Source organism: Oncorhynchus nerka, unplaced genomic scaffold (genome assembly GCF_034236695.1).
Source record: "Oncorhynchus nerka isolate Pitt River unplaced genomic scaffold, Oner_Uvic_2.0 unplaced_scaffold_1472, whole genome shotgun sequence".
In the NCBI taxonomy this organism is placed as follows: Eukaryota; Metazoa; Chordata; class Actinopteri; order Salmoniformes; family Salmonidae; genus Oncorhynchus; species Oncorhynchus nerka.
This window is the reverse complement of record NW_027039842.1, coordinates 21,606-37,446: the sequence shown is the minus strand read 5'-3', so window position 1 is coordinate 37,446 and position 15,841 is coordinate 21,606. Positions and strand designations below refer to the sequence as shown.

Genomic DNA, 15,841 nt, shown 5'->3' with positions numbered 1-15,841 from the left:
TGACTCTACTGATAGTACTGATTATGGACTAATGACTCTACTGATGGTACTGATTATGGACTAATAATTCTACTGTCTGATAGTACTGATTATGGACTAATAACTACTGATAGTACTGATTATGGACTAATGACTCTACTGATGGTATTGATTACGGACTAATAACTGTCTGATGGTACTGATTATGGACTAATGACTGTGTGATGGTACTGATTATGGACTAATGACTCTACTGTCTGATAGTACTGATTATGGACTAATGACTCTACTGATGGTACTGATTATGGACTAATGACTCTACTGTCTGATAGTACTGATTGTGAACTAATGACTCTACTGATGGTTCTGATTATGGACTAATAACTGTACTGATGGTACTGATTATGGACTAATGACTCTACTGTCTGATAGTACTGATTGTGAACTAATGACTCTACTGATGGTTCTGATTATGGACTAATGACTCTACTGTCTGATAGTACTGATTATGGACTAATGACTCTACTGTCTGATAGTACTGATTGTGAACTAATGACTCTACTGATGGTTCTGATTATGGACTAATAACTGTCTGATAGTACTGATTATGGACTAATAACTGTCTGATAGTACTGATTATGGACTAATAACTGTCTGATAGTACTGATTATGGACTAATGACTCTACTTATAGTACTGATTATGGACTAATGACTCTACTGATAGTACTGATTATGGACTAATGACTCTACTGATGGTACTGATTATGGACTAATGACTCTACTGATAGTACTGATTATGGACTAATTACTCTGTCTGATGGTACTGATTATGGACTAATGACTACTGTCTGATAGTACTGATTATGGACTAATAACTCTACTGATAGTACTGATTATGGACTAATGACTCTACTGATGGTACTGATTATGGACTAATGACTACTGATAGTACTGATTATGGACTAATGACTCTGTCTGATGGTACTGATTATGGACTAATGACTCTACTGATAGTACTGATTATGGACTAATGACTCTACTGATGGTACTGATTATGGACTAATGACTCTACTGATAGTACTGATTATGGACGAATTACTCTGTCTGATGGTACTGATTATGGACTAATGACTACTGTCTGATAGTACTGATTATGGACTAATAATTCTACTGTCTGATAGTACTGATTATGGACTAATAACTACTGATAGTACTGATTATGGACTAATGACTCTACTTATAGTACTGATTATGGACTAATGACTCTACTGATAGTACTGATTATGGACTAATGACTCTACTGATGGTACTGATTATGGACTAATGACTCTACTGATAGTACTGATTATGGACTAATTACTCTGTCTGATGGTACTGATTATGGACTAATGACTACTGTCTGATAGTACTGATTATGGACTAATAACTCTACTGATAGTACTGATTATGGACTAATGACTCTACTGATGGTACTGATTATGGACTAATGACTACTGATAGTACTGATTATGGACTAATGACTCTGTCTGATGGTACTGATTATGGACTAATGACTCTACTGATAGTACTGATTATGGACTAATGACTCTACTGATGGTACTGATTATGGACCAATGACTCTATCTGATGGTACTGATTATGGACTAATGACTCTACTGATAGTACTGATTATGGACTAATGACTCTACTGATGGTACTGATTATGGACCAATGACTCTGTCTGATGGTACTGATTATGGACTAATGACTCTACTGATGGTACTGATTATGGACTAATAACTCTACTGTCTGATAGTACTGATTATGGACTAATGACTCTACTGATGGTTCTGATTATGGACTAATGACTCTACTGTCTGATGGTACTGATTATGGACTAATAACTGTCTGATGGTACTGATTATGGACTAATACCTGTCTTATGGTACTGATTATGGACTAATGACTCTACTGATGGTTCTGATTATGGACTAATGACTCTACTGATGGTACTGATTATGGACTAATGCCTCTACTGTCTGATAGTACTGATTATGGACTAATGACTCTACTGTCTGATGGTACTGATTATGGACTAATAACTGTCTGATGGTACTGATTATGGACTAATTCCTGTCTTATGGTACTGATTATGGACTAATGACTCTACTGATGGTTCTGATTATGGACTAATGACTCTACTGATGGTACTGATTATGGACTAATGACTCTACTGTCTGATAGTACTGATTATGGACTAATGACTCTACTGTCTGATGGTACTGATTATGGACTAATAACTCTACTGATGGTACTGATTATGGACTAATAACTGTCTGATGGTACTGATTATGGACTAATGACTCTACTGATGGTTCTGATTATGGACTAATGACTCTACTGTCTGATAGTACTGATTATGGACTAATAACTCTACTGATGGTACTGATTATGGACTAATGACTCTACTGTCTGATAGTACTGATTATGGACTAATAACTCTACTGATGGTATTGATTATGGACTAATAACTGTCTGATGGTACTGATTATGGACTACTAACTGTCTGATGGTACTGATTATGGACTAATGACTCTACTGATGGTACTGATTATGGACTAATAACTCCACTGTCTGATGGTACTGATTATGGACTAATGACTCTACTGATGGTACTGATTATGGACTAATGACTCTACTGTCTGATAGTACTGATTATGGACTAATAACTTTACTGATGGTATTGATTATGGACTAATAACTGTACTGATGGTACTGATTATGGACTAATGACTCTACTGATGGTACTGATTATGGACTAATGACTCTACTGATAGTACTGATTATGGACTAATGACTCTACTGATAGTACTGATTATGGACTAATGACTCTACTGATGGTACTGATTATGGACTAATGACTCTACTGTCTGATGGTACTGATTATGGACTAATGACTCTACTGTCTGATGGTATTGATTATGGACTAATGACTCTACTGAAGGTACTGATTATGGACTCATGACTCTACTGATTGTACTGATTATGGACTAATGACTCTACTGATGGTACTGATTATGGACTAATAACTCTACTGATGGTACTGATTATGGACTAATAACTCTACTGATGGTACTGATTATGGACTAATAACTGTCTGATGGTACTGATTATGGACTAATAACTCTACTGATGGTACTGATTATGGACTAATGACTCTACTGTCTGATAGTACTGATTATGGACTAATGACTCTACTGTCTGATAGTACTGATTGTGAACTAATGACTCTACTGATGGTTCTGATTATGGACTAATAACTGTCTGATAGTACTGATTATGGACTAATAACTGTCTGATGGTACTGATTATGGACTACTAACTGTGTGAATGTACTGATTATGGACTAATGACTCTACTGTCTGATAGTACTGATTATGGACTAATGACTCTACTGTCTGATAGTACTGATTATGGACTAATGACTCTACTGATAGTACTGATTATGGACTAATGACTCTACTGATAGTACTGATTATGGACTAATGACTCTACTGATAGTACTGATTATGGACTAATGACTCTACTGTCTGATGGTACTGATTATGGACTAATGATTGTGTGATGGTACTGATTATGGACTAATGACTCTACTGTCTGATAGTACTGATTATGGACTAATGACTCTACTGATAGTACTGATTATGGACTAATGACTCTACTGATAGTACTGATTATGGACTAATGACTCTACTGATAGTACTGATTATGGACTAATGACTCTACTGATAGTACTGATTATGGACTAATGACTCTACTGTCTGATGGTACTGATTGTGAACTAATGACTCTACTGTCTGATGGTACTGATTATGGACTAATAACTCTACTGATAGTACTGATTATGGACTAATAACTGTCTGATAGTACTGATTATGGACTAATAACTGTCTGATAGTACTGATTATGGACTAATGACTCTACTTATAGTACTGATTATGGACTAATGACTCTACTGATGGTACTGATTATGGACTAATAATTCTACTGTCTGATAGTACTGATTATGGACTAATAACTACTGATAGTACTGATTATGGACTAATGACTCTACTTATAGTACTGATTATGGACTAATGACTCTACTGATAGTACTGATTATGGACTAATGACTCTACTGATGGTACTGATTATGGACTAATGACTCTACTGATAGTACTGATTATGGACTAATTACTCTGTCTGATGGTACTGATTATGGACTAATGACTACTGTCTGATAGTACTGATTATGGACTAATAACTCTACTGATAGTACTGATTATGGACTACATTTACATTTACATTTAAGTCATTTAGCAGACGCTCTTATCCAGAGCGACTTACAAATTGATTATGCATTCACCTTATGACCTCCAGTGGAACAGTAGTGCATCTAAATCTTTTCAGGGGAGGGGGTGAGAGGGATTACTTTATCCTATCCTAGGTATTCCTTAAAGAGGTGGGGTACTGATTATGTTTCAGGTGTCTCCGGAAGGTGGTGATTGACTCCGCTGTCCTGGCGTCGTGAGGGAGTTTGTTCCACCATTGGGGGCCAGAGCAGCGAACAGTTTTGACTGGGCTGAGCGGGAACTGTACTTCCTCAGTGGTAGGGAGGCGAGCAGGCCAGAGGTGGATGAACGCAGTGCCCTTGTTTGGGTGTAGGGCCTGATCAGAGCCTGGAGGTACTGAGGTGCCGTTCCCTCACAGCTCCGTAGGCAAGCACCATGGTCTTGTAGCGGATGCGAGCTTCAACTGGAAGCCAGTGGAGGGAGCGGAGGAGCGGGGTGACGTGAGAGAACTTGGGAAGGTTGAACACCAGACGGGCTGCGGCGTTCTGGATGAGTTGTAGGGGTTTAATGGCACAGGCAGGGAGCCCAGCCAACAGCGAGTTGCAGTAATCCAGACGGGAGATGACAAGTGCCTGGATTAGGACCTGCGCCGCTTCCTGTGTGAGGCAGGGTCGTACTCTGCGGATGTTGTAGAGCATGAACCTACAGGAACGGGCCACCGCCTTGATGTTAGTTGAGAACGACAGGGTGTTGTCCAGGATCACGCCAAGGATCTTAGCGCTCTGGGAGGAGGACACAATGGAGTTGTCAACCGTGATGGCGAGATCATGGAACGGGCAGTCCTTCCCCGGGAGGAAGAGCAGCTCCGTCTTGCCGAGGTTCAGCTTGAGGTGGTGATCCGTCATCCACACGGATATGTCTGCCAGACATGCAGAGATGCGATTCGCCACCTGGTCATCAGAAGGGGAAAGGAGAAGATTAATTGTGTGTCGTCTGCATAGCAATGATAGGAGAGACCATGTGAGGTTATGACAGAGCCAAGTGACTTGGTGTATAGCGAGAATAGGAGAGGGCCTAGAACAGAGCCCTGGGGGACACCAGTGGTGAGAGCACGTGGTGTGGAGACGGATTCTCGCCACGCCACCTGGTAGGAGCGACCTGTCAGGTAGGACGCAATCCAAGCGGGGCCGCGCCGGAGATGCCCAACTCGGCGAGGGTGGAGAGGAGGATCTGATGGTTCACAGTATCGAAGGCAGCCGATAGGTCTAGAAGGATGAGAGCAGAGGAGAGAGAGTTAGCTTTAGCAGTGCGGAGCGCCTCCGTGATACAGAGAAGAGCAGTCTCAGTTGAATGACTAGTCTTGAAACCTGACTGATTTGGATCAAGAAGGTCATTCTGAGAGAGATAGCGGGAGAGCTGGCCAAGGACGGCACGTTCAAGAGTTTTGGAGAGAAAAGAAAGAAGGGATACTGGTCTGTAGTTGTTGACATCGGAGGGATAGAGTGTAGGTTTTTTCAGAAGGGGTGCAACTCTCGCTCTCTTGAAGACGGAGGGGACGTAGCCAGCGGTCAGGGATGAGTTGATGAGCGAGGTGAGGTAAGGGAGGAGGTCTCCGGAAATGGCCTGGAGAAGAGAGGAGGGGATAGGGTCAAGCGGGCAGGTTGTAGGGCGGCCGGCCGTCACAAGACGCAAGATTTCATCTGGAGAGAGAGGGGAGAAAGAGGTCAGAGCACAGGGTAGGGCAGTGTGAGCAGAACCAGCGGTGTCGTTTGACTTAGCAAACGAGGATCGGATGTCGTCGACCTTCTTTTCAAAATGGTTGACGAAGTCATCTGCAGAGAGGGAGGAGGGGGGGGGAGGGGGAGGAGGATTCAGGAGGGAGGAGAAGGTTGCAAAGAGCTTCCTAGGGTTAGAGGCAGATGCTTGAAATTTAGAGTGGTAGAAAGTGGCTTTAGCAGCAGAGAGAGAAGAGGAGAATGTAGAGAGGAGGGAGTGAAAGGATGTCAGGTCCGCAGGGAGGCGAGTTTTCCTCCATTTCCGCTCGGCTGCCCGGAGCCCTGTTCTGTGAGCTCGCAATGAGTCGTCGAGCCACGGAGTGGGAGGGGAGGACCGAGCCGGCCTGGAGGATAGGGGACATAGAGAGTCAAAGGATGCAGAAAGGGAGGAGAGGAGGGTTGAGGAGGCAGAATCAGGAGATAGGTTGGAGAAGGTTTGAGCAGAGGGAAGAGATGATAGGATGGAAGAGGAGAGAGTAGCGGGGGAGAGAGAACTAATGACTCTACTGATGGTACTGATTATGGACTAATGACTACTGATAGTACTGATTATGGACTAATGACTCTGTCTGATGGTACTGATTATGGACTAATGACTCTACTGATAGTACTGATTATGGACTAATGACTCTACTGATGGTACTGATTATGGACTAATAACTCTACTGTCTGATAGTACTGATTATGGACTAATGACTCTACTGATGGTTCTGATTATGGACTAATGACTCTACTGTCTGATGGTACTGATTATGGACTAATAACTGTCTGATGGTACTGATTATGGACTAATACCTGTCTTATGGTACTGATTATGGACTAATGACTCTACTGATGGTTCTGATTATGGACTAATGACTCTACTGATGGTACTGATTATGGACTAATGCCTCTACTGTCTGATAGTACTGATCATGGACTAATGACTCTACTGTCTGATGGTACTGATTATGGACTAATAACTGTCTGATGGTACTGATTATGGACTAATTCCTGTCTTATGGTACTGATTATGGACTAATGACTCTACTGATGGTTCTGATTATGGACTAATGACTCTACTGATGGTACTGATTATGGACTAATGACTCTACTGTCTGATAGTACTGATTATGGACTAATGACTCTACTGTCTGATGGTACTGATTATGGACTAATAACTCTACTGATGGTACTGATTATGGACTAATAACTGTCTGATGGTACTGATTATGGACTAATGACTCTACTGATGGTTCTGATTATGGACTAATGACTCTACTGTCTGATAGTACTGATTATGGACTAATAACTCTACTGATGGTACTGATTATGGACTAATGACTCTACTGTCTGATAGTACTGATTATGGACTAATAACTCTACTGATGGTATTGATTATGGACTAATAACTGTCTGATGGTACTGATTATGGACTACTAACTGTCTGATGGTACTGATTATGGACTAATGACTCTACTGATGGTACTGATTATGGACTAATAACTCCACTGTCTGATGGTACTGATTATGGACTAATGACTCTACTGATGGTACTGATTATGGACTAATGACTCTACTGTCTGATAGTACTGATTATGGACGAATAACTTTACTGATGGTATTGATTATGGACTAATAACTGTCTGATGGTACTGATTATGGACTACTAACTGTCTGATGGTACTGATTATGGACTAATGACTCTACTGATGGTACTGATTATGGACTAATAACTCCACTGTCTGATGGTACTGATTATGGACTAATGACTCTACTGATGGTACTGATTATGGACTAATGACTCTACTGTCTGATGGTACTGATTATGGACTAATGACTCTACTGTCTGATGGTATTGATTATGGACTAATGACTCTACTGAAGGTACTGATTATGGACTCATGACTCTACTGATTGTACTGATTATGGACTAATGACTCTACTGATGGTACTGATTATGGACTAATAACTCTACTGATGGTACTGATTATGGACTAATAACTCTACTGATGGTACTGATTATGGACTAATAACTGTCTGATGGTACTGATTATGGACTAATAACTCTACTGATGGTACTGATTATGGACTAATGACTCTACTGTCTGATAGTACTGATTATGGACTAATGACTCTACTGTCTGATAGTACTGATTGTGAACTAATGACTCTACTGATGGTTCTGATTATGGACTAATAACTGTCTGATAGTACTGATTATGGACTAATAACTGTCTGATGGTACTGATTATGGACTACTAACTGTGTGAATGTACTGATTATGGACTAATGACTCTACTGTCTGATAGTACTGATTATGGACTAATGACTCTACTGTCTGATAGTACTGATTATGGACTAATGACTCTACTGATAGTACTGATTATGGACTAATGACTCTACTGATAGTACTGATTATGGACTAATGACTCTACTGATAGTACTGATTATGGACTAATGACTCTACTGTCTGATGGTACTGATTATGGACTAATGATTGTGTGATGGTACTGATTATGGACTAATGACTCTACTGTCTGATAGTACTGATTATGGACTAATGACTCTACTGATAGTACTGATTATGGACTAATGACTCTACTGATAGTACTGATTATGGACTAATGACTCTACTGATAGTACTGATTATGGACTAATGACTCTACTGATAGTACTGATTATGGACTAATGACTCTACTGTCTGATGGTACTGATTGTGAACTAATGACTCTACTGTCTGATGGTACTGATTATGGACTAATAACTCTACTGATAGTACTGATTATGGACTAATAACTGTCTGATAGTACTGATTATGGACTAATAACTGTCTGATAGTACTGATTATGGACTAATGACTCTACTTATAGTACTGATTATGGACTAATGACTCTACTGATGGTACTGATTATGGACTAATAATTCTACTGTCTGATAGTACTGATTATGGACTAATAACTACTGATAGTACTGATTATGGACTAATGACTCTACTTATAGTACTGATTATGGACTAATGACTCTACTGATAGTACTGATTATGGACTAATGACTCTACTGATGGTACTGATTATGGACTAATGACTCTACTGATAGTACTGATTATGGACTAATTACTCTGTCTGATGGTACTGATTATGGACTAATGACTACTGTCTGATAGTACTGATTATGGACTAATAACTCTACTGATAGTACTGATTATGGACTACATTTACATTTACATTTAAGTCATTTAGCAGACGCTCTTATCCAGAGCGACTTACAAATTGGTGCATTCACCTTATGACCTCCAGTGGAACAGTAGTGCATCTAAATCTTTTCAGGGGGAGGGGGGGTGAGAGGGATTACTTTATCCTATCCTAGGTATTCCTTAAAGAGGTGGGGTTTCAGGTGTCTCCGGAAGGTGGTGATTGACTCCGCTGTCCTGGCGTCGTGAGGGAGTTTGTTCCACCATTGGGGGGCCAGAGCAGCGAACAGTTTTGACTGGGCTGAGCGGGAACTGTACTTCCTCAGTGGTAGGGAGGCGAGCAGGCCAGAGGTGGATGAACGCAGTGCCCTTGTTTGGGTGTAGGGCCTGATCAGAGCCTGGAGGTACTGAGGTGCCGTTCCCCTCACAGCTCCGTAGGCAAGCACCATGGTCTTGTAGCGGATGCGAGCTTCAACTGGAAGCCAGTGGAGGGAGCGGAGGAGCGGGGTGACGTGAGAGAACTTGGGAAGGTTGAACACCAGACGGGCTGCGGCGTTCTGGATGAGTTGTAGGGGTTTAATGGCACAGGCAGGGAGCCCAGCCAACAGCGAGTTGCAGTAATCCAGACGGGAGATGACAAGTGCCTGGATTAGGACCTGCGCCGCTTCCTGTGTGAGGCAGGGTCGTACTCTGCGGATGTTGTAGAGCATGAACCTACAGGAACGGGCCACCGCCTTGATGTTAGTTGAGAACGACAGGGTGTTGTCCAGGATCACGCCAAGGATCTTAGCGCTCTGGGAGGAGGACACAATGGAGTTGTCAACCGTGATGGCGAGATCATGGAACGGGCAGTCCTTCCCGGGAGGAAGAGCAGCTCCGTCTTGCCGAGGTTCAGCTTGAGGTGGTGATCCGTCATCCACACGGATATGTCTGCCAGACATGCAGAGATGCGATTCGCCACCTGGTCATCAGAAGGGGAAAGGAGAAGATTAATTGTGTGTCGTCTGCATAGCAATGATAGGAGAGACCATGTGAGGTTATGACAGAGCCAAGTGACTTGGTGTATAGCGAGAATAGGAGAGGGCCTAGAACAGAGCCCTGGGGGACACCAGTGGTGAGAGCACGTGGTGTGGAGACGGATTCTCGCCACGCCACCTGGTAGGAGCGACCTGTCAGGTAGGACGCAATCCAAGCGTGGGCCGCGCCGGAGATGCCCAACTCGGCGAGGGTGGAGAGGAGGATCTGATGGTTCACAGTATCGAAGGCAGCCGATAGGTCTAGAAGGATGAGAGCAGAGGAGAGAGAGTTAGCTTTAGCAGTGCGGAGCGCCTCCGTGATACAGAGAAGAGCAGTCTCAGTTGAATGACTAGTCTTGAAACCTGACTGATTTGGATCAAGAAGGTCATTCTGAGAGAGATAGCGGGAGAGCTGGCCAAGGACGGCACGTTCAAGAGTTTTGGAGAGAAAAGAAAGAAGGGATACTGGTCTGTAGTTGTTGACATCGGAGGGATAGAGTGTAGGTTTTTTCAGAAGGGGTGCAACTCTCGCTCTCTTGAAGACGGAGGGGACGTAGCCAGCGGTCAGGGATGAGTTGATGAGCGAGGTGAGGTAAGGGAGGAGGTCTCCGGAAATGGCCTGGAGAAGAGAGGAGGGGATAGGGTCAAGCGGGCAGGTTGTAGGGCGGCCGGCCGTCACAAGACGCAAGATTTCATCTGGAGAGAGAGGGAGAAAGAGGTCAGAGCACAGGGTAGGGCAGTGTGAGCAGAACCAGCGGTGTCGTTTGACTTAGCAAACGAGGATCGGATGTCGTCGACCTTCTTTTCAAAATGGTTGACGAAGTCATCTGCAGAGAGGGAGGAGGGGGAGGGGGAGGAGGATTCAGGAGGGAGGAGAAGGTTGCAAAGAGCTTCCTAGGGTTAGAGGCAGATGCTTGAAATTTAGAGTGGTAGAAAGTGGCTTTAGCAGCAGAGAGAGAAGAGGAGAATGTAGAGAGGAGGGAGTGAAAGGATGTCAGGTCCGCAGGGAGGCGAGTTTTCCTCCATTTCCGCTCGGCTGCCCGGAGCCCTGTTCTGTGAGCTCGCAATGAGTCGTCGAGCCACGGAGTGGGAGGGGAGGACCGAGCCGGCCTGGAGGATAGGGGACATAGAGAGTCAAAGGATGCAGAAAGGGAGGAGAGGAGGGTTGAGGAGGCAGAATCAGGAGATAGGTTGGAGAAGGTTTGAGCAGAGGGAAGAGATGATAGGATGGAAGAGGAGAGAGTAGCGGGGGAGAGAGAACTAATGACTCTACTGATGGTACTGATTATGGACTAATGACTACTGATAGTACTGATTATGGACTAATGACTCTGTCTGATGGTACTGATTATGGACTAATGACTCTACTGATAGTACTGATTATGGACTAATGACTCTACTGATGGTACTGATTATGGACCAATGACTCTGTCTGATGGTACTGATTATGGACTAATGACTCTACTGATAGTACTGATTATGGACTAATGACTCTACTGATAGTACTGATTATGGACTAATGACTCTACTGATAGTACTGATTATGGACTAATGACTCTACTGATAGTACTGATTATGGACTAATGACTCTACTGATGGTACTGATTATGGACTAATGACTCTACTGATGGTACTGATTATGGACTAATGACTCTACTGATAGTACTGATTATGGACTAATGACTCCACTGATGGTACTGATTATGGACTAATGACTCGACTGATAGTACTGATTATGGACTAATAACTGTCTGATGGTACTGATTATGGACTAATGACTCTGTCTGATGGTACTGATTATGGACTAATGTTGTTTTACCTTTATAGGGGGACCAGGACTATGAGAATGACCCTGCTACAGACACCATGGTTTATATAGGAACAGATGATGCTGTCTACCAAACCCTGAACACCAACACTGCAATCCAAGATTCAACTTACCAAACCCTGAACCCCAACACTGCAATCCAAGATTCAACTTACCAAACCCTGAACCCCAACACTGCAATCCAAGATTCAACTTACCAAACCCTGAACCCCAACACTGCAATCCAAGATTCAATTTACCAAACCCTGAACCCCAACACTGCAATCCAAGATTCAACTTACCAAACCCTGAACCCCAACACAGCAATCCAAGATTCAACTTACCAAAACCTGAACCCCAAGACTGCAAACCAAGTTTAAATGTATCGATCCCTGGAACTGCAAACAAAGACTGAATTTAGGGACTAATTTGCAGCGTTTGAAGTGGAGGTGGTTCTATTGCCATGTTGGGGTTCAGGGTTTGTACTGCACCATTAAACACTCTGTTACATAGTCTACTACTGTAGACACCTCATAATGTACTGCACCATTAAACACTCTGTTACATAGTCTACTACTGTAGACACCTCATAATGTACTGCACCATTAAACACTCTGTTACATAGTCTACTACTGTAGACACCTCATAGTGTACTGCACCATTAAACACTCTGTTACATAGTCTACTACTGTAGACACCTCATAATGTACTGCACCATTAAACACTCTGTTACATAGTCTACTACTGTAGACACCTCATAATGTACTGCACCATTAAACACTCTGCTACATAGTCTACTACTGTAGACACCTCATAATGTACTGCACCATTAAACACTCTGCTACATAGTCTACTACTGTAGACACCTCATAATGTACTGCACCATTAAACACTCTGCTACATAGTCTACTACTGTAGACACCTCATAATGTACTGCACCATTAAACACTCTGCTACATAGTCTACTACTGTAGACACCTCATAGTGTACTGCACCATTAAACACTCTGCTACATAGTCTACTACTGTAGACACCTCATAATGTACTGCACCATTAAACACTCTGCTACATAGTCTACTACTGTAGACACCTCATAATGTACTGCACCATTAAACACTCTGCTACATAGTCTACTACTGTAGACACCTCATAATGTACTGCACCATTAAACACTCTGCTACATAGTCTACTACTGTAGACACCTCATAATGTACTGCACCATTAAACACTCTGCTACATAGTCTACTACTGTAGACACCTCATAATGTACTGCACCATTAAACACTGCTACATAGTCTACTACTGTCACTGATCTGTATGGAACAGCATTAATTCATGTTTTCATTCATTGGTGTTTTACACCGTGCTTCTACACCTGCATTGCTGTTTGGGGTTTTAGGCTGTGTTTCTGTACAGCACTCTGAGATATCAGCTGATGTACGAAGGGCTATATAAAATTCAATAAAGCACCAATATATTTCTATGTGTTTGATACGTTCCATTCTAGACATTACTATAAGTAGTCCTCCCCTCGCCAGCCTCCACTGGTGCTGTCAGTAAACTCAGTATCTGTCTCATCAGCATGTACCACTGTCACTAGACACACAGAGCTGAGATGGAGGGACAGATGAAGGGAGAGAGAGATGGAGGGAGAGAGAGATGGAGGGAGAGAGAGATGGAGGGAGAGAGAGATGAAGGGAGAGAGAGATGAAGGGAGAGAGAGATGGAGGGAGAGAGAGATGGAATCACAGAGAGATGGAGGGAGAGAGAGATGGAGGAAGAGAGAGATGGAATCACAGAGAGATGGAGGGAGAGAGAGATGGAGGGAGAGAGAGATGGAGGAAGAGAGAGATGGAGGGACAGAGAGATGGAGGGAGAGAGAGATGGAGGGAGAGAGAGATGGAGGGACAGAGAGATGGAGGGAGAGAGAGATGGAGGGAGAGAGAGATGGAGGGACAGAGAGATGGAGGGAGAGAGAGATGGAGGAAGAGAGAGATGGAGGGAGAGAGAGATGGAGGGAGAGAGAGATGGAGGAAGAGAGAGATGGAGGAAGAGAGAGATGGAGGGAGAGAGAGATGGAGGGAGAGAGAGAGAGATGGAGGGAGAGAGAGATGGAGGGAGAGAGAGAGATGAAGGGAGAGAGAGATGGAGGGACAGAGAGATGAAGGGAGAGAGAGATGAAGGGAGAGAGATGGAGGGAGAGAGAGAGAGATGAAGGGAGAGAGAGATGGAGGGAGAGAGAGATGAAGGGAGAGAGAGATGAAGGGAGAGAGAGATGGAGGGAGAGAGAGATGGAGGGAGAGAGAGATGGAGGGAGAGAGAGATGAAGGGAGAGAGAGATGAAGGGAGAGAGAGAGATGGAGGGAGAGAGAGATGGAGGGAGAGAGAGAGAGATGAAGGGAGAGAGAAATGAAGGAAGAGAGAGATGGAGGGAGGTCACCCTCCAGTAGCAGAATAACTCTTCTCTGTAGAGAGCCTCGGGTCTGCATGAATGTATGAATGTGTTTCTGTGCTATGATCCATAGAGGAGTCTCTCACTGATCTCATTTTCTCTCTCTCGACTGTGCGATGTAGGAACAAAGATGTGATTGGTTAAGGAGGAAGAGGGAGGGGCTGTCAGACATATCATGTGGTAGGAGGGTTTGAACTACTAGAGAGAGAGAGAGAGATGCAGGAATAGGGAACTACATAGTTGTAAGACTGCAAAGAGTGAGTGAGAGAGAGGGAGGGCAGAGAGAGAACATAAAGTACATGAAGTTTGTATTTAAGTTCCTATAAATAGAGAAGAACGGATAAAGTTACAGACTTGGACAGACAACATTATATCAGGACCTATAGACACCTGGATCAACCTGGAGAGAACACAACATTAAAACAGGACCTATAGACACCTGGAGAGAACACAACATTATATCAGGACCTATAGACACCTGGACCAACCTGGAGAGAACACAACATTATATCAGGACCTATAGACACCTGGACCAACCTGAAGAGAACACAACATTATATCAGGACCTATAGACACCTGGAGAGAACACAACATTATATCAGGACCTATAGACACCTGGACCAACCTGAAGAGAACACAACATTATATCAGGACCTATAGACACCTGAAGAGAACACAACATTATATCAGGACCTATAGACACCTGGAGAGAACACAACATTATATCAGGACCTATAGACACCTGGACCAACCTGAAGAGAACACAACATTATATCAGGACCTATAGACACCTGGAGAGAACACAACATTATATCAGGACCTATAGACACCTGGACCAACCTGGAGAGAACACAACATTATATCAGGACCTATAGACACCTGGAGAGAACACAACATTATATCAGGACCTATAGACACCTGGACCAACCTGGAGAAAACACAACATTATATCAGGACCTATAGACACCTGGACCAACCTGGAGAGAACACAACATTATATCAGGACCTATAGACACCTGGAGAGAACACAACATTATATCAGGGCCTATAGACACCTGGAGAGAACACAACATTATATCAGGACCTATAGACACCTGGACCAACCTGGAGAGAACACAACATTATATCAGGACCTATAGACACTGTAGTGGCCAATCGATTCAAACATGACACGACCAGGAACTTTGAATTCAATGATAGACTTTTAATACACCCTCGTATCGTAAGTCGGAGAGCCCCGCAGGACCCACGGGACTCACAACCTCCAGAGCTCTCCTTTTTATCTCCTTGCATACATTATCAGTTCATCCCCCAATGCAAATCCCCCTT

General features: G+C 43.2%; 1 protein-coding gene across 4 annotated transcripts in view; it reads left to right on the top strand.

The window, feature by feature from the left end:
- Positions 1-13,541, top strand: part of LOC115116977 (CMRF35-like molecule 8) — a 54,085-nt gene extending 40,544 nt beyond the window's left edge. For 2 of the 4 annotated variants that reach the window (XM_065015380.1, XM_065015379.1), the window contains exon 6: positions 12,081-13,541. In XM_065015380.1, coding sequence (XP_064871452.1) covers positions 12,081-12,440 — 360 coding nt within the window. In that variant the 3' untranslated portion in view covers positions 12,441-13,541. The remainder of the gene's footprint in view (positions 1-12,080) is intronic. The other 2 variants (XM_065015381.1, XM_065015382.1) reach the window with 1 other exon arrangement.
- Positions 13,542-15,841: the final 2,300 nt, after the last annotated feature.